The 26,381-nt window shown below is 37.1% G+C and overlaps 1 protein-coding gene across 13 annotated transcripts in view; it reads right to left on the bottom strand.

Annotated features, from left to right (window-relative positions):
* Nucleotides 1-26,381, bottom strand: part of DMD (dystrophin) — a 1,873,751-nt gene that overhangs the window by 427,498 nt on the left and 1,419,872 nt on the right. For 12 of the 13 annotated variants that reach the window (XM_075265063.1, XM_075265067.1, XM_075265060.1 and 9 more), the window contains one exon: nt 5,128-5,300. In XM_075265063.1, coding sequence (XP_075121164.1) covers nt 5,128-5,300 — 173 coding nt within the window. Of the gene's footprint in view, nt 1-5,127; nt 5,301-5,912; nt 6,033-26,381 lie in introns of those variants that run through there. The other variant, XM_075265073.1, reaches the window with a different exon arrangement.

Genomic DNA, 26,381 nt, shown 5'->3' with positions numbered 1-26,381 from the left:
TGAATTCCCAGTCAGACAATGGCACTGTATACCAGTAGTAAAAATTGTGGGTGCACGTAACCCCAATATATTCTTTGAATTACCAGTCAGAAACTGGCACTATATGGCAGTAGCAAGAAATGAGGGTATTTATAACCCCAATATATTCTTTGAATTCCCAGTCAGACAATGGCACTGTATACCAGTAGTAAAAATTGTGGGTGCACGTAACCCCAATATATTCTTTGAATTCCCAGTCAGAAACTGGCACTATATGGCAGTAGCAAGAAATGAGGGTATTTGTATTCCCAATATACTCTTTGAATTCCCAGTCAGACAATGGCACTGTATACCAGTAGTAAAAATTGTGGGTGCACGTAACCCCAATATATTCTTTGAATTCCCAGTCAGAAACTGGCACTATATGGCAGTAGCAAGAAATGAGGGTATTTGTATTCCCAATATACTCTTTGAATTCCCAGTCAGACAATGGCACTGTATACCAGTAGTAAAAATTGTGGGTGCACGTAACCCCAATATATTCTTTGAATTCCCAGTCAGAAACTGGCACTATATGGCAGTAGCAAGAAATGAGGGTATTTGTATTCCCAATATACTCTTTGAATTCCCAGTCAGACAATGGCACTGTATACCAGTAGTAAAAATTGTGGGTGCACGTAACCCCAATATATTCTTTGAATTCCCAGTCAGAAACTGGCACTATATGGCAGTAGCAAGAAATGAGGGTATTTGTATTCCCAATATACTCTTTGAATTCCCAGTCAGACAATGGCACTGTATACCAGTAGTAAAAATTGTGGGTGCACGTAACCCCAATATATTCTTTGAATTCCCAGTCAGAAACTGGCACTATATGGCAGTAGCAAGAAATGAGGGTATTTGTATTCCCAATATACTCTTTGAATTCCCAGTCAGACAATGGCACTGTATACCAGTAGTAAAAATTGTGGGTGCACGTAACCCCAATATATTCTTTGAATTCCCAGTCAGAAACTGGCACTATATGGCAGTAGCAAGAAATGAGGGTATTTGTATTCCCAATATACTCTTTGAATTCCCAGTCAGACAATGGCACTGTATACCAGTAGTAAAAATTGTGGGTGCACGTAACCCCAATATATTCTTTGAATTCCCAGTCAGAAACTGGCACTATATGGCAGTAGCAAGAAATGAGGGTATTTGTATTCCCAATATACTCTTTGAATTCCCAGTCAGACAATGGCACTGTATACCAGTAGTAAAAATTGTGGGTGCACGTAACCCCAATATATTCTTTGAATTACCAGTCAGAAACTGGCACTATATGGCAGTAGCAAGAAATGAGGGTATTTGTATTCCCAATATACTCTTTGAATTCCCAGTCAGACAATGGCACTGTATACCAGTAGTAAAAATTGTGGGTGCACGTAACCCCAATATATTCTTTGAATTCCCAGTCAGAAACTGGCACTATATGGCAGTAGCAAGAAATGAGGGTATTTGTATTCCCAATATACTCTTTGAATTCCCAGTCAGACAATGGCACTGTATACCAGTAGTAAAAATTGTGGGTGCACGTAACCCCAATATATTCTTTGAATTCCCAGTCAGACACTGGCACTATATGGCAGTAGCAAGAAATGAGGGTATTTGTATTCCCAATATATTCTTTGAATTCCCAGTCAGACAATGGCACTGTATACCAGTAGTAAAAATTGTGGGTGCACGTAACCCCAATATATTCTTTGAATTACCAGTCAGAAACTGGCACTATATGGCAGTAGCAAGAAATGAGGGTATTTGTATTCCCAATATATTCTTTGAATTCCCAGTCAGACAATGGCACTGTATACCAGTAGTAAAAATTGTGGGTGTATATAGCCCCAATTCTATTGCTAGGGGACTTGCAGGGTATTTCTGGGGTGAAGGTGGGGGGGCACACCGTTGGAACGGGTATCGGGGTATATATCGGGTATACGGGAATACACTGACAGTGTATTCCATTCAGGATCCTGGGAAAGCTGGGTTGCGGCGATTGAGCCCGTCAGTGCCACGTTACACTGACAAGCTTCTCCCTGGAATTTAGCTCTTACAAGAGCTGTTGGTTGTCTTCTCCTTCCTATCCTAGCCTGTCCCTGCCTACCCAGAATCTAAGCCCTAGCTAGCTGGACGGAAACCTCCGTCCTCGGTGAATTGCAAGCTCAGAATGACGCGAAGCTGGGCGTCGCTGTTCTTTTAAATTAGAGGTCACATGTTTTCGGCAGCCAATGGGTTTTGCCTACTTTTTTCAACGTCACCGGTGTCGTAGTTCCTGTCCCACCTACCCTGCGCTGTTATTGGAGCAAAAAAGGCGCCAGGGAAGGTGGGAGGGGAATCGAGTAATGGCGCACTTTACCACGCGGTGTTCGATTCGATTCGAACATGCCGAACAGCCTAATATCCGATCGAACATGAGTTCGATAGAACACTGTTCGCTCATCTCTAATCCTTATATAACCTTATACTGGTCAATTGCCACCTCTTTGTCCAAGCCTCCAATTTTTCCAGATCCATTTGTAACAGTATACTGCAATCTTGTGTATTACTTTACATAGTCTAGTTTCATTTGAAAAACATATTTATATTTTACCTCTTAATCTCGTACAAGATCATTAATAAATATATTAAAGAAAATATTGCCCATTTCTGACCCCTGTGGCGTCTCACTACTAATATCCATTTATAGCCATCCCTGATGAAAAAGCTTCAAATATTTATCCCTAATGTATTAGCCCTTGTGGATATTAATATTTAGATAGATTAAATTAATTCCTGGAAAGACAAATTTCCCTTATGATTCACCAACATTGTTGATTAATATTTACACGTTTTTAAAGCCTCTGGTTTAAGTAATTAAAAATATATCATAAAAATGATATTAAAAGGTGATAAATATACTTTTGACTGTGCCTGGCAACTGTATTAAAATAACCCATGACTTCATGTTATGAACGTGAAGGTTTAATATTGAACTGATGCAATGTTTATGGGATTTTACATGGTAGAACATTCTGCTTTGGTTTGATTATTATAATGTATAGTGCCAATCCCTATAGTACAGGGTCCGAATGCATAACACACTCACAACATTGCAACTTGAAGTTTAAGGGCCACAATATAAAATCAGCAACAGGGTCCCCACGTATTATTTTATAGCTGGTGTCTTCTGAAGCAGACAAGTCTTTTGGCCTATTCAGACACCAGGTTTTGGTTGTGGTTACTGACTTATCAATTTGCCTCTGGATACTCATATATATTAAAAGGATTACCTATTGTTGACACCCATATTAGGACATTTACATGGATTGGATCTGTTAAAATAAAGTATATTGGCACTAGGGTGGTTAGATGTATGAGGATGCTAAAGAACATTGCAGCTTTTTATAAATGCTTATCACTCTAAGGCTAAGAAATCACATGGAAAGGGAGAGACAGAATTCATTTCTACTTTTCACAAGAAGAAAAAATGGAAATAAAATATAAAAAGCAATAAAGATTAGAGATGAGCGACCGGCGTTTGATCGAATTGATATTCGATCGAATATTTGGCCGTTCGAGGTATTCGATTACAATCGAATACCAGGAGGCAAATGCACTAAAAATTTGTATACCCTCCCACCTTCCCTGGCGCTTTTTTTGCACCAATAACTGTGCAGGGGAAGTGGGACAGGAACTACGACAACGGAGGCATCGAAAAAAAATCGGAAAAAGTAATTGGATGGCTAAATCAGGTGACCTCCACTTTATACGAATGGTCGATTTTAGATTTGGGTCATATGAGACTGTGAACTATGTGACTGTGAGACAGGGATAGATGTACTGGCAGGGTTAGCTAAGGATTACCTTTATTTAGGTAGGAATGTTACTCAAACAGCTCTTTGGGGCTCTATCTCATCAGGATCCCTGTCAGCTCGTGATATGCGGGAGCTGACTTTTTCCCATAGGAATGCATTGCTACACCTGTGCGCTCAACACTGCTACATCTGAGATCGAACCACAATGGAGACTGCTGTGGACCGATCTTAGAATCCGCCTCCTCCAGCAGAACCAGCGTTGATTGGCCGAATGTTGTACTCTGTATTGCATTCGGCCAATCAACGCTGGTCAATGCATTCCTATGGGAAAAAGTCAGCTCCCACATATCGCAAGCTGACAGGGATCCTGACGAGATAGTGACATAATACAGGTACTTGGGCATGTTAGATGCCCCCAGACATGCTTCCCCTGCTGTCCCAGTTGCATTCCAGGGTGTTGGCATCATTTCCTGGGGTGTCATAGTGGACTTGGTGACTCTCCTGAGTCGAAGTGTGGCTTCCCCTGAAACTAAGCATTTTTCCCCATAGACTATAATGGGTTTGATATTCGTTCAAATAGTCGAATATTGAGGGGCTATTCAAAACACTGTTTGCTCATCTCTAATAAAGATACATTGCTATATTGAGCCAAGGTGTTATACACAAATTGAGTATGGTATATATGAAAATGCTTGAAGGAGTTTCCAGAACTATGATATTGAAGTCCACTTCTTCTTCTCAGGCCAATGACATCACATACATTGATCACATGGCCATGCTGCAGCTCAGTCCCATTTAAATGAATGGGGCTCAGTATACCTTGTACAGGACTGTGCTTGGTAAGTGGCCACAGCAATCAATATTACAGACCCAGACAACCCTCTTTAATATACCAAAATCAACAGGTTCAATAATGGCACAAATTTGTTAGTTGGCAGTATATTATAAGTAGTGATCAATAAACTGCAGAGAACCATTTAGATCATATTAATAGGGACATACATTTGTACAGTCAATCCAAAGCAAAAGAAGACTTTATTTGTGCCTATAGTGTATCCATGGATCCCATATTTTAAGTAATACATCTTTATTAAAGCTACATAAATTGTATACTTTATCTGGTACATGGGAATAGATGTCACAGATGATAAGTAACACGTATATAATATTCAGATCTTTGGGAAGTTTTCAGTGAAGTTGTGTGACTGAGGCTCAAATACTATATGATAATATAATAGTCAGCTAAAGTAAAGCCATATACAGTTCTTTCAAAATAAGGAAGGATGAAAGGAAAATTCACTTTCTTGCACAATACCTGATGTTTAGGGACTTTTTCCTGAGCTCATTCCATCGGATATTCATATTATCAAGCCTTCTATGCAAGAGAGAGCCATCTTCAGACCCTTCCAAAGATTTAAGGATCTTCTGCCCATTCTCATCCAAAGAATGGAACACTTCGGTGTGTGCATCAATGTCTGCTTGCAATTCCTGGTTTAAAAGAAACATATAACTAATGTAAAACCTGTGCCATAAAAAACACAAACAGATGATGGAGTCATATATTGCAAAAAAAGGCAGTCATCAATGAAAGACAAATAACTCCTCTCGAAATACACTTTAAGAACATTAGAATGTCTTGAATAGTATACATGTGTCTGGAGCAGTCTTCTAAATATTTCATGATAACTGGCCATGAAATAAAACATTATGCATTGAAACCAGGACATTTAATATATTGTTCAGTTTGTAGCTTACAGTTATTTGCTTAGCCATAATTAATTAGAACTCATCAATGTGATTTATTAAATGAATGAAAGTGACATTTTATTATTCAAACATAATTGTATTCAATTAAATAGATGAACATATATATGAGTTAATTATAGCATCACTCTGATTAATATGCTGCTATCTGTAGTACTGATCCCAAATTATGAATATTGAAAAAAAACAGAGAATAGGTAATAATAATAGTAATACATACATACAGTTACATTTAGTTTAAAACAACTTTACTATATTCTAAACAGTGTTATTCTAAAATTGCACACATAATGTGTTAGTAAAGAGAGAATCTGTTAAAACTTCTAAAATTCTAACCTTAACATTATATTTCCTCCTATGCAACATGCTTTGAAGCCTGTACCATCAGTTGTATTCAGAGGCCAATGCGAGACAATTCTGAACTGATGGTGGTGAAGTCTCAATTCTTGTTACATAATGTTCTCAAAAACTGTTTCCAAAGCAAGATCTCATAGTAGAGAAAAATGAATACTTTGTTTTGTAGAAAGTTTCTGATCACATCTCCAAGAGATGGATGGGGCAATGACATAACAAGGAACATGGAAGGACAAACTGCATGTGTTTAACTATTGTAGCGGCAACACAATGGTAGGAAAATGCAAAAGCTATTAGCCTTCTGCAATTCTAAAAAACAAATTGCAAGGAAAAGGTTAACATACAGTATACAACAGAGCACAATAAAAAGAAGCTCAGTTTTTCTTTTTTTCTTTCTCATTTGAGGGTGCCAATTGATGCCAAAGGAAAATTCTTTCACAGGCCTGCTGGCATTCCTCTCAGCCTACATGCTGAAAGGAGTCTTTGTATTTGAATGAATCTTTATGTTTATAAGCCTCTGTTGTAACTTTTCCTTTTTTATGACTTTTATTGGTCAGATAAAAAGAAGCACAGTTTGACTTTAGAGACACTTGAAAACATTCTGCAAAGTTAAGTCATATTGCATTATAGCGCTTTAGCCTTTAAGATGTTACAAACCCAAACATGCATACTATTATACTCTGAAGATAATTTACATAGTAATATAGGGTTGTAAGGATGACATTGACTTAAAGGGAGATGAATCATTTACAGGCCTCAAAATAACCTCTGCTCACATGTCCGTATATCTTACTAACCTCAGCAGTGACATATTGTTTGTACAGACATCACTACTGCATTGGTCACCTGAAACAAATAGGGTGTAAAGGCTGACATCAGCTGGGACCTATAAACAGAGAAGGCGGGCAGCCATGCTTGGAAATGGAGGACGTGTTAGAGGTGAGATAGCTTATTTATTTTATTCCCACTATTTGAAGTTGAACAGTTCAGCCTATTATACTACAGTATTGTGATTAATTATAGAGATATATTGTAAAGTTCACATAATGACTTTTATGGCTCTATGGTACACTGGAGGTGATATACAAAGCACTAAAGAGGTTAATTGGTACAGGCTGTGAAGAGTTAAGGTAGGGATGAAATTCCTTCTAGATTTTAAACTTGGATCAATGAACAATCTTAAGTGATCTAGTACACATAACTTTTAATACTTATACTAGAGATGAACAAACCATTCCGAATTTTACAAAAATCTTGCATTTGGTCAAATCTGAGATATTTGTGAAACAGTTTACTACCCACAGGAGTTTTTTGCATCAGCTTGTCATCTACATTTGCGGAAGCCTTGCTTTGACAAAGTTACTATAATGAACACCAAAACATTGTAAGATGCTAAAATTTCATGGCTCTCCCCTTCCCCCTTTTTCTTTTCTTTTGCCTCTGTTCTATTCTTCCTTACTTGTTTTGGACTTATATGTTCTTTTGCACAAGTATTATTGCTCCATTGTTTGCATTATGTTTTGTGCATGTATTGTGTTATTTCCTAAAAATTCAATAAAGATCGATTATATATCTAAAATTTCATGGGCAAACAGCTTTCCCAAGCTAGGTCAAACCATGCCATGCTCCGCTCTGCCCACTGAGACTGAGATACAAGCATGTGCCTGTTTAGTGATTACTTGTTTCCTGGCTTGTGCCAAATGAGATGTGAGTGACAAATCACATGTCACGCTCATGTCAGTTTCACAGTAATGACTCCTCTGATTCGTGCAGTACAAGTACAGTAGCAAGGGGGGTCTGCTGCTCAGGTAAAGTTAGAGCAGGTGGATGTTGTGGTGGATGCAAGAGGTGAAGGCCCCTTCTTCTTATTCAGCGGTGAAGACTCACACCCTGATAACGTGGCCTGGGTGCATGGCCAATCCAAACATTTCTCCTTCAAGCACCTTGGTAACTGTTAAACAGAATTGTTAAAGAGCTGGGCCAACATAAGATCTAAGACTTCACCCTGGCAAACATTCAATAGTATGTCAGTCCCATGTGTACCCAGTTTAATACACTATAGGAAAACACTGGTGCATCTTTTAATAAGCCATATATTGTACAACTTCATTAAACATAGTTCTCAGTGACAAGAACAATAAACATGGCAGTACCAGCTGTTGTATGGTTACTTGGCTAGCTGAGCTGGTAAAGCATTGCAGCCACATGTTCTGGTTTGCTTGGTGCTAGGTGAAAGATGGCATCCTTACAGATGGGGACTGTGGGCAACAAGGGAGATTTTCATATTATAATGCTCCACTGGAAGGGACGGGTGCTGGATGTTGAGTTGGGCAGGTGAGAAGCTATGTGACCAAGTAACCACGAAGCATAAAGGGACCAATGCCTCCAACCAAACATTGAAGAGTAAACTGTTCATACTGGACTCTCCAGAATTTTAGAGAACATACACTTACATCACACAGAAGATGAGCCAAAATGATTACAATAGTTCACATTGTGTGATAGATTTGGAACATCCTGATAGACACTTTTTTTATTGCTTATGCCACATCTAAATTGGCTTTATGTCAATAATTTAGATTCAACTATAGGGTAGTCTTTACTATACACTAGAGTAACTGATAAAGAATAGAAAAGGGCCTGTGTGAAAGACTTACAGTGAATTTGCTTAGAATAAAGTATTAATCTTATATCTCTTTAAGAATTCACCACAACCATTTATAGGGAGCCATTGAGACCCCAAAGCCACAGGTTAAACCTGTAATATAGCCGCCCTAGAGTCTAACCCTTTATGATCATGTTATCTGTCAGATTCTATCTCATGTCAAAGGCACTGTATGTGGACCATAGCCTTATGTATATGTCATCCATATTCACTCTATTCAATTCTATGCTATTTTATTTAAGAAAAAAAATAGCAGCTTGCTTTATTCTGCATGTCAATGTCAGGCATCCAAAAATAAAAGCAGTATAATAGTACAATATGAAAACTATCGATTTCTTGTACCAATTCAGACGGTCTGATTCAATCCTACCAGGTATGTAAGACAACATTTACTGAACACAGGGAATTCAGGAAAATCAATATATTACAATTAACTACATCCAAGTAAAGGCAGTCATTTCAGAAATATATCATAATACATATGTCACATACTGTATAGCGCAAGTTAAGAGGGGAAAAAAATCCTAAGAATTAGGAAAGAAATTGAAATAGTGTAATTTTCCAATCCTATGTGACAGGATAAGTATTAAATCCTTTCCTCTACAAGTTCATTTTGGTGGATTTTCATAACCTTCATATTTCACTGGCTTTAGCTGTTACTATGGTAACGCATGTCTGCTTAAAATGTGTGAATGGTACGGCCATTTTGCATTTATGATAGTAAAAATTACATTTATCCTTGGGAGGAACATATCAGGGCTGAAATATGAAAGTTATACTCATAATATTGGTGGAAACGGTTCCACACCATTTCCAGTTATGGATTTATCTAATACACATTGGGGAAGATTGATCAAGACTTGTATTTTACACGTCAGTTTTGATCTCCTGTGCACTGGAGTGAGATGTGCCTAATATGTAAGAGGTACGTGTCTCTAAAGAAATGAGCCCTCTGTACACCATATACCTAAAACTGTGCCAACTAGGAGCTGTCCTCTTTATGCACCATACACTAGTGAAGATATGACCAGAACTTTACCCCATTTATTATCAATTTCTCACTTAACTTATTATTTGTTGTTGATGTGATGATCAGACAAGCTTGGACAACTTTGCTGTAAGTGTAAAAAGCTGTGCACCATTGTGACTGTCACAAATTTTCATCCTCTAGATGTAAACTATGTAGATTCCTATTCAATGTCCACAACCACAGATCTAGAGCCAAAGTATTCCCATATACAAATAATAAAACCCATCCCTTAACAATATAGTTTGTGAAAATAACTTGCCATGATTGATCAGTTAGCACATCCTATTCACTTCTATGAGATAATTTCCATCAGTTTGCAATGTTCAAGGGACATAAAAGAAATGTACATGAGACAAATGACAGTTTTCAGTGTAAAAAGTTGCACATTTTGATAGAAGTTACTTTTGTGCAAAAATGTGCAATGTATTGTATTTTGCACTTTGCTTTTAAAAATTGACAGGGGTAGCTGGTTGAAGCATAAAAGCGCTGCGGGAAAAACTGCAACAGCAACTTATTGTGGTTTTTCCAGCAGTGCTTTTCACAGAACGTCCATCTACAGACTTTCTGCTTCAATTACACCTATAGGGAAACCATCGGTGTTTCTGTAGCTACAATTGACATGCTGCAATTTACAAAACCGCATGAGTGGATGGGATTCGCTTTAAGGGGGCGTTCATACTAGCGTCTGCTGTCCATCCAGGAGGGGTTTCAGTCCTAATCTGTGAAGAAACTGAATAGGGGACAACTTGCCGATGGTCAGTTTGAAAAACCTATTCATTTGAATGGGTTTTTAAAGCAAACCACTGGTGTTCATATGCAGCCTTTGCGCGGGGAAACCGTTTTTTTGGATGGACACAAAGTCCTGCATATCCGACTTTGTTTCCATCCAAAAAAAAGCCATCTCCTATCCAGTTTTTCCAGGGATTAGGACAGAAACCCCTGGGTGGACAGCAGACTCTAGTGTGAACGCTCCCTAACAGAGTGATTGTAACAGTTTCTGTAACAGTGTTTACACCACATGGGGTCACAGCCTTAGTCAGTTACCCCAATACAGTATGTAAAAAAAATGTTATGGTTGTTATGTGTGATGTTATTATAACCGTCAGCATCCATCAGATGACATTACAATGTGCCTTGAACTAAGAAATCTGTGTGTGTAATGTCAGCCCAATAATGAAAAAAGTAGAAGGGAAAAAATCTTCATATCCCAGGTAGTTAGGAGTGTATTGATGTTATCTATTAATGAATATATATATATATATATATATATATATATATATATATATATATATATATATAAAATTTGTAATAATTTGTCAGAGGAAAATTCAGAGTCATTTTTATGAAAAGTGGAAATGCTTTTACATGGAGAAATGAACTATTAAAGTAACAGAAATATACAAACAAGCCACAAGTTATAACTGGAAAAAATGTTTGTGTTGCTAAAAAAAAGTCTAGATTGGTCCAGATTGTGAAAAACAAATTCCTGTCACAACCCAACACAGAAATAAGTAAAAAATGTAAATAGATGATTAATGTTAATGAATATGTAATATAATTTTACCACTTGTGCCTACATTTAGGCTAATTAATCAAACAAGCGCTATGCAGCCAATAATTGTCTTAACGAGTTGACTCCAATCCAACTCGCCAATGAACTGCAACTCATAAAATCTATCAAGAAATAAAAGAAATGAACCTCTTATGGTTTTCAGTAAACATGCAAATCCTGGGCCCCAGATTGCAACACGTCATAAAGAGAAATTAAATGCTGTTTCCCAAATTGTGCGCCACACTTTAGCTAGCTGCAGTAATGCACTTCATTCTGTTTGCTAGCAATTAAAAGATAATTCAATTTTACAAACAAGTGCCCTCTAATAAATACATGAATATTTTTTTAGTATAAAGTATTAACCCCTAGTGGCTAACACTTGTTTTTGGTTAACTTTATATGATTGGTTACCTGATATTTTTATTAATGGGTACCTGAGTTTTTATGAAAAGATGAAATATCTCCAGGGTCTTGCTGGGTAGTCTGTTCTATGGCTGTAACACATTTTACATTTGTCTCTGAAGCTTGGGGGCATGTACAATCAGCAGCAGTCTATCCCCTTATACAATTCAATATAGATACTACTGGTTTATTGACATCTAATTCTTCTAAGAGTGACTACAATAGCAAACAAATGTAAGTGAGAAAAACCAAAGTGAGCATAATATAGGAAATCCAGGAATGCTGAACTGCAAGTACAGGGCAAATACATGCAGGCATGATAAACATATCCCCAACATAAGAAAAGAGCAATCTATGAATACAGTCAGGAAAGTGAATAATATCTCATCTGTAATCACAAAAGCAGCTAGAGGTAGATACAAGTACATAAATAGACTTTTCTTACATTGTAAACTATGAGATGTGCAGAATACTCAGTCCAGTGCACAGAGAAATCAGTTTGCAGACAAGCTGTGAGGAAAAACAACCACTACCCTCTACATTCACTGTTTGAAGACAGAACAGCCTTGCTTTCTTAATGATTTATATGGATGGGACTGCCCTAGTTACAAGGAGTGAATTGCAAAGAAGCTAAAAGGGATAAACCTAGTGGCAGCAACTAGCAGCCAGAGCAAATACAGTAGACTCAGCTTTGCTAAGCATACACCAAAAGTCATCCGAAATGCTCAGTCACAAAAGGCCATAGGGTGGTGAAAAGGGTTAGACATAGCCTTCTTGGCTGTTTTACCCAAACTCTCCAACTCCTTGACTCCAAGAAGCTAATTTACATACAGTAGTGATTAACCAATTTAAAAATCCCACTGCTAAAGGGCACCTTTAGGAAGCAAAAGAGCTTAGGGGCAGTATAGAGTCAAAAAACCTACTGACATGTTCTCATTAAATAAATGTAACCAATCACTACATCTAATAGCTGAAATTTTAATAGACTTATTGTTCTACACTACAACTATTACTCCTTTCTGTAATATGGAAAGATATTACATGCATAATCCCAAATGCTTATCCTGTACAATTGCTAGGAAATTCATCATCAGCTATGAAAATAAATTGTCAGACTATTCTGAAAGATCCTATGCTTCTCAATATCTAAATGTCCAAGTTTCTATATCACTGGCAAGGCAAAGTGTAAGAGAATTACTGAAAAGTGTAAGGGAATTACTGACAATCTCTTTATATATCCACTTTGTCAGGGGTGTTTTACTGAAATTCAATTGATTCATTTTTAAGGTTATGATTATCGTTATACTTTATTTCGATGTCTCATTTTATTTGAGCACTCAGAAAATGAAAAATAAAGACTGGTTTGTCATAAAATGTACTTTCTACAACAAAGCAGCCAATTTTAATGATTCTATTGGAAGGTTATAGCAGTTTAGAAGTCCTACAGTAGGGAAAATCACAATCTTTAAGCATTTGTATCCAGCAATGATGTTAATATTACTTTGGGTGATATATAAAGTTGTATAAAACCTCTAGCCCATAGATTATCTTGCACTTAAGGATGAATCCACATTCTTTCACAATTGAAACATGGGGAGGTAATGGTAGTTTCCTTCTTCCCAAGTGTAAAACCTACATTCTTTACTGAAAATGACAATCTTCAGTTGTCACATTAAAATTCATTTTATGTACACTCAAAGCTACTAGAGAGAATACATTATCTTCCATCTTGTAGTTAGCTATTAAATATGCTTTACATGGAAAAAACCACCACTGAGAAACATTTTGGGACCACCCTATTGTGAGATGTGCTCTAGAGTATACTGTGAACATTATTGATCAAGTCCAAAAATAATGACATCAAAAGAGATAATGGAACTTCTTACATGTTACTTGGATTTCCAGATGTGATTTATGACAGAGAGCATTGCAAAGGCTAACTACGATTAACACTATATACTGAAACCTGCCATCAATGTATGTATATAAACCCTAAACCAACAGTATATTTGACTAGTGGAAGGAAATTCTGATTGCTATGTACAATGGTGCTGTACCTGGTACACCGACCAATACTATCTCTAGCTCAGACTGTCTCAATAGAGCTAATCCATTTCACAATGCACCACAGGCAAGGGCGGATTGGGACCTGAAAGTGGCCCTGGAAACAAATTTAAAAGTGGCCCCATTTTATAGGTGGACTATAGGCTGAGTCAATACAAGTCGAGCCAGAACAAGTATTTCCTCCTTGTAAGAGCTCGTTCACATCTGCGCCTGGGACTCCGTTCTGCAGGTTTCCGTTTCCTGCACAAAACAGGGCATGAGACGGAAACCTGCCGGCATCTGTCAAACCCATTCATTTGAAAAGTGTCCAGCCGTCAGTGCCTGGTGAGCGTTTTATGCTCTCCGCGACTAAACCGTTGTTTTTTAACCGGACACAGAGTCGGACATGCAGTACTCTGTGTCCGGTTTAAAAAAAAAACGGTTTCACCGCGGAGAGCATAAGACGCTCACTGGCGCTCACGACCGGACTCGGCATGACAGGTTTCCGGCAGAAGACGGAAACCTAATACGGAGTGCCGAACGCTGGTGTGAACCCAGCGTTGGGCAGTCCAGAGTAAAGTAGTTTTGTACAAGACTGCTTTATATGGAAGGAGACGCAGCAGTCCTATGTACTGTATAGTCTAGTATACAGTTGCTCAACTCATACCTTTTTTCTGTAAATTTCAGAAAAAGAAAAAAATGCAAAAACTTTTGTTTTTACAAACATTTACATAATTGCATAACATGGTTGTACTTTTAGTTTCACAAATTTAACACTAAAAGAATGACACTAACCTGTTTTCAATATTGAACCTTTCTAGGACATGATATTCAAGTATTCATTGTGTGGTGGGTAATGATCCATACATTATAATATCATAAATGACCCAATCTAAGTAGCCACACAGCTCTGACCCCACTCAAGCTCCTTGGTGATTGCATCTCTGAAGCTCATGCAAATTATTTCATTAAAAACAGAATTTCTACTATCTACTGGGGAGATAAGTCCATGAATATCATTAAAAGACAATTCTAAGATCCAAGCACAGTCTTCAAGATAACAAGAGGATAAAAGATATGTACTCTGCAGGGAAGGCAATACTGACAAGTGAGACCTCCATCACTACGCATGCAAGGTATGCTGCTGTTGCCTCAGATCCATGGCTGAGAAAGTAGAGACGTTTACTATACTACACTTACTTGCCAAAGTAAGACACTGATAATTCTGAGAGGTTTTTGAAAGTCTGTTTGATAAAGTGAGAAGAGTAAAAGAAAGTAGCGTATCTCTAGAGTACTACTGTTCAGGAATATTAAGTATTAGGAAGAAGCTACCACGAACTTCTAAAACCAATGCAGAAAGCTGCCCTACTTCACTTGGAATAGCGCCTGCTACTTTTACCCCTTCTCCGAATTTCTCAAGCAAAACATGAGGGAGTAGAGCTAAAAATAAGTCCCAAGCCATATACAGCTTCCTGCATGAGAAGGGATTCATCATCTACTCGATTCTTGTACTTTGAATATCTAAGGCAGCAGTGTGCAACAAAATATGAAAAATGACATGCATATGGCATAAGCAGTTGCCATATACTACTTAACATTTCATTGGTTTTGACAGCGCAATATGTCAATAAGATGAGAATACGCTCCTGAATGTGGAAGAAGACTCCTTGAATATCATGGTCACCACTAAATATATTAATCACATGGATTAAACGAAAGAAAAAAGGGGTTAAAACCTGTAGAGAAGTTTTAAAGAAATACTAAAAACTTTGGGACTCCAGTTATCATTATTCTTTGAGTTTGTTATCTTTTCACAGATGGTATAAAGACGACCTTATATTTATGGTGAATGAATAGAGAATCAATAGGCTGACTCAATTAAAGACACAGTAAAACAATTTGTGCTGCCTTTGTAGGGAATGTATCGTATCATGGTTTATGGCAGTATTTGGAATGTGGCAGGATATTTTAGGCATTCTTTTCAATGCAATCTATGTATGGCATATAATTACCACTATGTAAAAATATCCTAAACAAGGTTCATTAATTCATTATTTTATTATCATGAAGTATTGTAGTCAAATGAAAACCAAACTCCATCATTCTTGTCTATGAAGATTGTACAACTTATCAGTATCTTACATGACACATTTCAGGTACCTTAAATCTATTTATGACATTTACAGAAGAGGTAAGTCCAAGTAAACTACTGGCCCTGTGAAAGGTATTTTATTGAGGTGCCTTCAGACTGTATGATATAAATATATATATATATATATATATATATATATATATATATATATATATATATATAGCGTATATTGTCATCATTGAGGGCTAGTTAGTACTAGTGGCAGATTTATATATCAAAATGAACTTGAGAGTACTGTCATTCTACCCTCAGGAGGAGCAGACTCTGCAGCCAATTAACTCCTTACTGTCAATAGAGATTGCGGCAGGTCCGCACTGTGTTTTTAAACATGAAGTAGGCATGGAAAACTACCTTGTCATGCTGTGGGCTGGTTGACATGAGGAGGTTTACTTCATTGTAGGAGTGCCTTCAACATGGAGAAGTGGCTGTGGGAGTAATACCCAAGACAATGAGACAGAAGGCAGAAACAGAACAAGGAAGTGACTGTTAACATAATATCTGACATACAATTTGCAACTCATTACAGGAGAAGAGGCAACTCTGGAGCGCAAACCCCTTCTCGGACAAGGAAGAGGGAAGGAGCACTCTCCATGAACAAGCACAAGGGTATAAGGGGCGCAGATGTAACAATTACATCCAGCCCCTAAAGTCTTGAAGAGTTCTGAAAGTCCTCCTGCTATGTAAGGAAAAAACAATATTATACAGTATATGGCGCATGGTGGTCCTTGTCTGTTACATACACTTGGACCAAGAAACTTCACATTACGCCTTTGGGCAAGAATAAGCTTTATTATTTGGGGAGAGATAAGTCAAGATTAATGTAAATGTTATTTTCTTGACATATATTTCCTAACTACAAAGTAAGCATCATCCTAACTGTGATCTTTAGATAATAATATAATTGTCTTTGAAGTGGAAAAGGCCACACTTTAAAGAAAGCTCTTCATATGAGCTTTTATTTTATAACACTATAACACAGCACTATTAATAAAGATTTAACATCTAAAGACTATTTATCTCTAGCTTTAATGTTAGCGTAATGAACATTTGCTGAGATAAGCGCAACGCGTACATAAAACAAAGTCATTATCACTATAATCTCCAAGCCAGTCTGAGTCATATTGTTAAATAATGATGTATCCTCATTATATTTATTTGTTCTCTTTCTTCTATTGCTTTTTTCCTGTACCACTTTTATATTAAGTTCCTGTTGTTTTAATAATGAATCCTTATCTGAAAGTGGAAAAACAGAAGAGAATTAAATATATGATGAAAATGTGCTAATGCTGACTTATTTGTCTAAAGATAATATGGCCTGTGAATGCTGTCAGCTCAGGCTATTTGTCAGTACAAAACACAAGCACCTACTTATTAACTTTGTCATAACTTACAACTAAATTAAAACCTAATGAAAAGATAAATGTAATACTGTGATGGTCTGTCTTTTAAAGAATTATATTACTTTGGTCTGAAGAAATATAGATTTGTCTCTGTTTACTTTTGCCTGGACATGCCTGTATAGGTGTATCATAAGATAACTACCATTTCAAGACAATATTGTTTTGTGAAATTCTGTTGTCGGATATGAATGCTATTGTCTGTGTTGTTACCCGTTGTTAATTTTATGAGAAGTTCTTCACTACATTTGTAAGTTTGAGCTAAGGAAAGGAGGATGCAGCTATACTTTAATTTTTTCTGTACATGTAAATTCAAATAAAATAGAATTTTTTTTTCAGTCTTATAAAAGCTATAGTATCACATTTTTTTCTACATTTTATTCAATATTTCATTGCATTTCTCTGCTATTTTTCTGCCCTAGGGGTCTAGTTGAATGATTGTCCCTGACCATGAGAGATAACATGTCCATACACTTTACATTAATGTCGGCCAACCTCACCAACACTTAACTCCATAGTCTCTGGGGCCAGCTGTAATGTACAGTCAATTAATTCCATGTAAATAGGATAGAATCTGGAGAAAAGATCAGATTGAATGTCTGCTGTTATGTTATGTAGTATGACCTATATCCCTTACACTGCTCAAAAGATGCTTTAGGGCTAGTTCACATGGGGAAAAAATGGTCAGGATTTTGACACGGAATCCACGTCAAAATCCTGCTCAAAAAACCATCTCCCATTGATATCAAGCCGGTTTCCTTTTTCCACGAGTGGAACAAAAGAAGCAAGCTGCCTTTCTTCAGGTGGATTCACACACTCCTTCCGGACTAGGCCCATTCATTTGGGCCTAATCTGGAGAAGAAAGCCACAACGGGATGCCAGTGCACTGCACCGGTCTCCCGTCGCAGCAGCCATGATGGAATGTGTTCACGCGAAACAATGTGTGAACTAGTCCTTAGGGGAAGGGAGTGCAGGAGGGAAACATATGACAAACATGCTCTAGTGTAATTTTTCCTTGGTTGTACTTGAATCCAGCATCCCAGTGCTACAAGAGACGAGTGTTAACCACTAGACCAACATACTGCCAAGTCTACATCGAATATGATTGTTGAATTGATTTGCAAGTTAATCACTTTGACTCCTTGGAAGTCACTATCAACAAGTTAAATCAATCTACCCAAAGTATTGTAATGGCTGGAAGATCGCAGATCAATTTGTAAATCACTAAAATGAAGACCAGGGGAATAAATGTGCTCATTTATATTCCTAACAGGTAGGTAATATTACTTATTCCTGCTGCTCTTTAATCACACAGCATAACAGTCTTCATAGCATTATGGCAAGCAAAAACTGCAGACTGCAAAGGGCATCTTTCTCAGCTGAAAAGATATGGCTCCATAAACCTTCCTTCCAAGGTCTGACTGCTGCTACTCTGGGTCCTGCAAGATAATTTGGAAGTGTGCTACTTCTATTAGTTCCACATACATCCCACTGCTTCCAATTAGTGCTCATTTTCTCTTGAAGCAAGCAGTCAGAAGGCCAGAACAGTGCAACCAGCTTCTAAGAATAAGAACAAACTCTCAAGGATGAAGGAAATGAAATTCAATTTTCCAACCAGCTAAGTGAACAAAATGAGAATTATGGATTGAATTATGGTTCAGAAACAATGAGATAGTAATTAAAGTGATCATATTGAGCTTTACCATGGTTTCAGTTCTTTCGTAATGCATTACATAATGTAGATGTAGATATAGGGGCTAACTTTATATAGTGCAGATCTATATACCTGTCATACACAGGTGATTTCCCTAAATTATGATTTGCCCTTGACAGTGCGGTATTCATGACTTAACATAAGGCACAATGAAAATGAACTTCAATACATCACAACATTTTTCTTCTTTGAAACACACAATGCAGTAATATATTAATTGTTTTATATATTTCTTCATTGTGATCTTAAGACCCAAATATGAAAAATTATGTTTAAAAGACTTTTTCTGAATGTCTTAAACAAATCGATTTTTATACAGTGGGAGTATATGGGGACATACACATGTCCATTATTTTTAATGGATTGGTTTATGGACCATTAAAATTAGAACATGTCCTATTTTATCTGGTGGATGGACCAATACAAGTCAATAGGTCCATTTTTAACGTCCATTAAAACAAATTTGCACCCATTAATAGCTGCTAGAAAATGTGTGAGTGGGTTGGGTAAAAAAACCAAAAAAACAAACAGATCAACAAGTTAATCCATTTTTCTAACTCTCCAGGAAAGGATGGCAAACTGATGCAAAATGGCCAATAAAAATGGACAGCCAGCCGGAACAGTGATGAAAAATAAGTGTCACACTGATGGGAAATGGAATAAAAATATAACAATTTTATACATTTTAATGTCCATTATTTTAACTGTGATACGCATGTAGTTGTAAGTAAACAGCTTATTCCCAATGTCTTACATCTGGTGTGTATTTTATCACTATATTTTTGTTGAAATGATGGGAACGATTTTCCTATTCATCTCACTGAGTCATTCCTGTTTGTGATAGCCAATATTTTAGTTAATTTAGGGGCGACAAGCAATATTTTGTTCATTATGTCATGTGTCTCTAATAATGAATTACAATACTAGTGAATATTATTTTTATGGCAGGTATTGAACTTTTTTTTAGTTTGAATTGTTACATGTTTATTCATATTTTAAATTGTATGGCTGAATCTTAATAGCATGTATAAAACACGAACTGCTATTAAAATGTAAGGAGAAGGTGTAAATCTACACTACCCAGGATATGGACAAGGAACACAGAAATATACATATTGGGGCGGACTTACTATTGAAATTTTGACAGATTCAGTACTATATATATGACAGTTATACATGCTTTAGATTGAATGACCCATTTTCAGACATTTTTTGTACTTTTACAGGTTTTCCCGTTTATAGTAGAGGGATGCGGCTTGTTAGAAAAATGGGCACGGCTTAAGATCCAACTGCACCAAAAATGTACCAAAATATTGTCAGATACTAAGACAAATCAAATATGGTGTAAACTTGGATTAGATATTAGATATTAGATATTAAATAAGTTTTGGTCAATCATGCCAAACAATGAGAATTTTGGCCAACTGACATTTGTAGAATTTTCATGGCTGATCATTGGTCACAAAAAATATAATGTGTATAGACAGCTTAAGTTTACACTGTCTAAAATTTAGCTAACCTTAGTAAACCTGCCCCAGTGTGGTCATGTAATATCCAACATATTTTATACCCAGTTGTTTGATATTATGTATAAAACATGAGCTATTCTGTTTCTACTGTATTCTTACAAAACAGGTGAGAGACTTCCCATATACATACTGTAGTTTTGTCTAGAGACTTATCAGACCTAAATCCACTCTATCTGTAATTGGTAAAATAAGAAAATGTTTTTGACATATTGTTATGTAACATCCTGATATGCAGTAAAAGAATATGAATGTCTTTTGATCTCAGTAATTCAGCTGCAGAAGGCCAAAAAGGCAATACATTCTTCTCAAGGGTCCTTTGCAGTCTTTGTCCACCGGACTGCAAATGTGTAAAGTTTAATACTATATAGTTTAATAAGCATTTATGCAATTAATAAGTTTATTGTTTCATTAGTATTAGTCAAGTGTCAATGCTTATTTATATCATGCAACCTTGTTCCGCTGCTTGGTTGCATTACAGCAAGCAGGAATCATATTTTCTTTCTTAGATATTCTCAGATACACAGCAGCATCAGTCACAAAATCTAATACAGTTAGTGACAAGATGGATCAAGCTAAAATGTCAAAACCAATATAATATCCTGTGCATTTCACACTTTAAAAACAAAATAACATCTCAATACGCTTGCTAACTTACCCCACTCAGCATCTGAATGGGTACCCACCTGTAGAAAAATGTCTGCTTTATCTAAAGGGACAGGCCACTGTTTTCTCACATAAGAGAATCTACTACCTTATCATTAACAAAAAGATGTAGAAAAATTTCCATCACAGTGAGCAATAGGTGACATAGTTATTAAACCATCTGGAAGACGTTGATCTGAGATAGATTCCATTTGCTCTTTCTTCGTCTTCTTTGTTCCCTTCTCATTCTAGAAAAAGTGCCTGCCATCACTTTCAATCTGAAAAAAGGATTATCCCTGAACACATACTATAGCAAAAGACTGTGAATGTAGCCAGTTTTCTGTGCTATGGTGAGATACTGTGGGGGGTTTTGCCTGGCAGACTGAGCAAGTTGTAAGATCAAATCCCAAATCTGACATGTTCATACATAAAAGATGAAGAGGAAATTTATTGTTCAGTGTTACTATTACATCAGTGTTAACCTAAGTAAAATAAGAAGGCATCAACCTATTAAATAAACGGAAAACTAAAGAGCCAAAGGTGCCAGACCTGGGCAGCTAGCCAGAGCACAGCAACGACAAATGTGCAAATGGCCTATAACATACTCACAGCAAATATAGTAAATCTTGACTTGTACAAAGGGCAATCGAATACTGATACAAATGTCAGAATCTTTAGAGTTTCTGCTCATGTGTATCAGCTCCAAATCGACTTTTCTGTAATATAGTCTATGTTAAATAGGTAGGACAAGAATATGAAAAAATAGTCTGCTCCTTTCCCTCAGCAATAGTGTCACTCTTATCTATAGGCTATGTCTTATATTGAAATTCAACATTTCCTTTGTAATGCAAGGGTGACACTAGAGGCAGACCGCTAAAACAGCTATTACTCTTGGAGCCCGTGTCTGTGTATGCAACAGAAACACAGACCTCAGAAGCACCTTATGTATTATAGAGCCGTGATTTTATTGGGATGTTTTCCAGGCACCATATCAGGTTTGTAGAAGCATTGAGGTTATAAAACAAAAAAGCACCCCTCAAAATCCCCATATTTGGAGCTACATCCTTGAATTGTAACTCCCATTTTGTTTTATTTTTTTGCCATTGTTTTTGAGGGTTGTTTGGTGAAGTTAAAATGAAGTTAGATTAATTAATAAAGTATATTCCAAAATTGTTCACCAAACACTTCCAGACACAATAGTAAAAAAACAATAAATAACTAAGGCCGGGGCCCCACGGGCCGGAAACGCCGTGATTTGCCCTATTTCTGTTCAAAGCGCTGCGGGAAGAACTGCTATGCATTCCTGCCACGGATTTTCCTGCAGCACTTTAGCGCTGCGTATCATTCCGTGAAGCCTTAGCCTAAAGTGGGATTTCTACTTTAAGGCTCTGTTCTCATTGAGTAATTCAAAACAGATCCCATTGACTTGAATGGGTGCCGGCATACACGCGTATCACATTGAAAGCAATAGGTAAAAAGCCTCCCATTGATTTCAATGGGGAGCGCACATATGCCAGCACCCATTCAGGTCAATGGGATCTGTTTTTTACGCCGCTCACTCTTACATTTTTTACCTATTCAGAAGTTATGTTGAAAAAAAAAGCTAACTTTGTTAACTCAGCTCCTTGTGCAGTATTAGTGACATGTAGAATTACATAATTAATATAATTGTATTTATGTTTTCCACAATAAAAACACTATTTAAAAAAAATCCTATTTTTTGCATAGCTGTTTTCTGTTTTTTTGTTTCTCTGTCAAGGGAGTTGTTTTTTTCAGCATTGGCTATAGTTTCCTTTCTCCATTAGTTCCCCAGATTCTTTTAGCATAGATTATGTCACTGATTAATAATTAACCCTTACCTCTGTAAATCCCTCCTTCCCGACCTTCCAAGAGGCCTTTATTTTGCAATGACGCTGGGATTATTACCAGGTATAGTCTCTACCTCGAGCTGATGAGATGCAAGTACATCGAAACGGCCGTCCTCGATTGAGAGACTATACCTGGTAATAATCCCAGCGTCATTGCAAAATAAAGGCCTCTTGGAAGGTCGGGTATGATGCTAAAGGGAGCAGCCTTTATTGGGTTATTTCACTGGAATTCTGTCATCCTAACTACATCAGGGAAGACAGGCTTGCACATTCCAGTGAGCGCCCTCTATTGGTTTGCAACAATGAGGCAGCTTCTGACTTCCTAATTACATCATGGAAGACAGATTTGCATATTCTTCCCATATTATACACCTAAATACTGTTACCTGCCTCCCATTCACAAATTCATAAAAGTTCACCTACATATATTTTTTCGGTAATCTCCTACTACCAAGTCCTTAGCTTGGACTGTTTCTGACCTGTTGGCTGTTCATTAGCCTGCCAACGCTCTATTTTCTTAGACTATGTAAGCAAGATGATCAGTTAAGAGGGGCCTACTAGGGGTCTGAGCCTCTGTGGGATTCCCCTGTTCCACTGTGAGCCAGTCCAAACGTGTCTACTAGTAACACCCATGGCTGTAGATGGTACTAAAACTGATATTCTTTTAGTGTATTGGGTTAAAAACTATAATTAGTGATTAAACTATTCCACAAAATGATGTTGTCTAAATACCAAGAATGGATATAAGTAATGTAAGAGCGAAATTTATCATATTTATTTATGCAGGCTGTGTTATCCATTAGAACCACTTAACATAATGACTCACCAACAATGGAGATAAGACAAACAGTCACATTATAGGTGTTTTTGCTTAAATATGCATTTTATGCATTTCATTAGAATTATACTCTTATTGTTAATCATAGATATACGGAATAAAAGTTTTAACATTACAATAACTGCCATCATCACCAATAACACTGCTAGAGAAGATAATTCATAATTATGTGGCCAATGTGAATAGTTCATGACTGAAAGTCATAAAAAGAGAAAAGTACATGATCACTTCTTTATTCAGTTTAATGTAGGAACCTACATTGAACCTACGCAAAATCACGGCCGCAAAATAGCGCCGCGTATACGATCCCGGCTCCCAATGAAATCAATGGGAGCATATACGGCCCGCAAAAGCTCACGCGCCATCTACGTGCCACATCACGTGGCACGTTACTCCGTGTGAACTCACCCTTACATTGCGCGCCAACTGTTTTATAGCAGTCAAGCAATGTTATTACAGGCTGGAATTACACTGTATGGTCGCTATGAAACAGATGGCATGAAATGTAAATAATGAAGGGTCATGGCATTTGCACAAATGCCTTGGTCCATTCAAAAAGCTCATCAGCAGGGATGTTTGGAGTTGGATTCCACTGATCTCTTATTTATGATCTATCATGAGGATAAGTCATGTCATCAACATAAAAGAACTGGAACCCTTTAGAGGGGTTTTCCACCTAAAAATTGATGGCCTATAATTAGTATAAATTTTAGATGTTAGGAGTCTGTTTGGACCTCCACAGATCAGCTATTTCACAAAGCATTCAGCTTCCAGCATTGTCTAAATTCCAGGTACTGTGCTGCTCATTCACCGTATTCATAACAGCCGTTGTGGGTACTATATTTGTACCTCTTTTTGGTCTATGGGATTCCACTGCATCTGTTTGGACCCCTGCAGATCAGCTATTTCACAAAGCATTCAGCTCCAAGCATTGTTTACATTCCAGGTACTGTGCTGCTCATTCACTGTATTCATAACAGCAGTTGTGGGTACTATAGTTGTACCTCTTTTTGGTCTATGGGATTCCACTGCATCTGTTTGGACCCCACTGCAGCACCCATAACTACTGATATCAAGAATACACTGTAGGAATGGGGTAGGGGGCCCTGATCAAAGTTTGCACTAGAGGCTATAAGACTTTAGTTGGGCATACATACGCAATTGTCTTGATAGATATTCAGTAGAATAATTTCAAGCTGTTGTACTGCACTGATATGCAAAATGCAGCATGAATTTAGCCTGAAAATGTCACAAGTACTGTATTACAGTAAATTGAAAATTCTTTACTTCCAAAGTATTATATCCATAAGTCCTGAAGGTTAGGATGAAGACTAGAAGTCTCTTTCAGGCACTGGAGTGCGACAATATAAGAAATTACAATTATAGGAATATGAAGCAAAGAATCTATGGGAGACTACTGATATAGCTATTTAATATGCATTTAGATAGAAATGGGTGCAAGTGTTCTCAATTTCACATACATTAAATTCTCCTAGGCATATATTAAATTCATAACAATTGCAGTAAAGTGACATTACACAATTCAAGGTGAATGCCCTAATTTTCTCAACACTTAAGATTAAGAATGAAAGTGTGAAATGATGAATTCTTGTATAAATACATCTGATTAAACATCCTACCATCTAAATCCTATACAAAGAGTAGGACACTAGAACTTTGCCGACTATGAACCTCAAGTGTTTCCATCTTAGAATGCACTTAACAATTCAGTCATTATGCTTGGGAAGTAGATTGGATGCATGCCTTTATTGATACTGTAATGCTGCAGCATAATGATTACTGATACCTGCTATAAATCTAGGAATTAATGGTCCAGTAAAATAAATTGTTTTTAAAATACATATTTAATTAAATGACTGCAATCAATAACAAGTCGGGTAATGAGAATGATAATGGCAAATCACTGGACTAAGCAAATAATGTAACCATCACATGAATTTAGCTGTAGATCATTTACAAAATGACCTGCTTGGAAACTGTCAGGCTCACTACCAACCTTCATCTTTATTCGATCCTTAACAAATCAATGTATGTGCACTAGATTTTCATGTTGCTGTGAAATCTGCTCATTTTACAAAACAAGATGATAAAATTATAGTCTAGAGTAGAAACAGACATTGTTTAGAGTCACATTTCTCACGAAGTCAACCCCTTTCTATGTGCCATTGAAAGAAAATTCTTGGGCTAAACCTCCTCTAGCCATGTACTGCACCCCTTACATCGTACAGTATATGTCTAAACTGCACTACAGCTCTTGTAATGAAACCAGCAGGGACTGGTTACAACTAGAGCAAACATTTACTTTACAGGTAAGGCTCCGTTCCCATGGAGTAAACACGTGTCAGAGTGAGGTGCTTCAAAACAGATCCCATTGACTTCAATGGGTGCCGGCTTACGTGCACTACACATTGAAATCAATGGAAGGCTTTTAAACCCATTGATTTCAATATGTAGAGCGCGTAAGACTGGCACACATTGAAATCAATGGCATTCTGTTTTACAGCGGTCACTCTGACACGTTTACGTGTCTGAATGAGCAGAGCGTTACTCCGTGTGCATGCACCCTATCAAATGAAATTATCACTTTCTGCAAACTTT

The sequence above is a fragment of the Leptodactylus fuscus genome, chromosome 2 (assembly GCF_031893055.1).
Source record: "Leptodactylus fuscus isolate aLepFus1 chromosome 2, aLepFus1.hap2, whole genome shotgun sequence".
Lineage (NCBI taxonomy): Eukaryota > Metazoa > Chordata > Amphibia > Anura > Leptodactylidae > Leptodactylus > Leptodactylus fuscus.
Note: the sequence above shows the minus strand (reverse complement) of the source record. Positions and strands in the feature narration are given on the sequence as shown.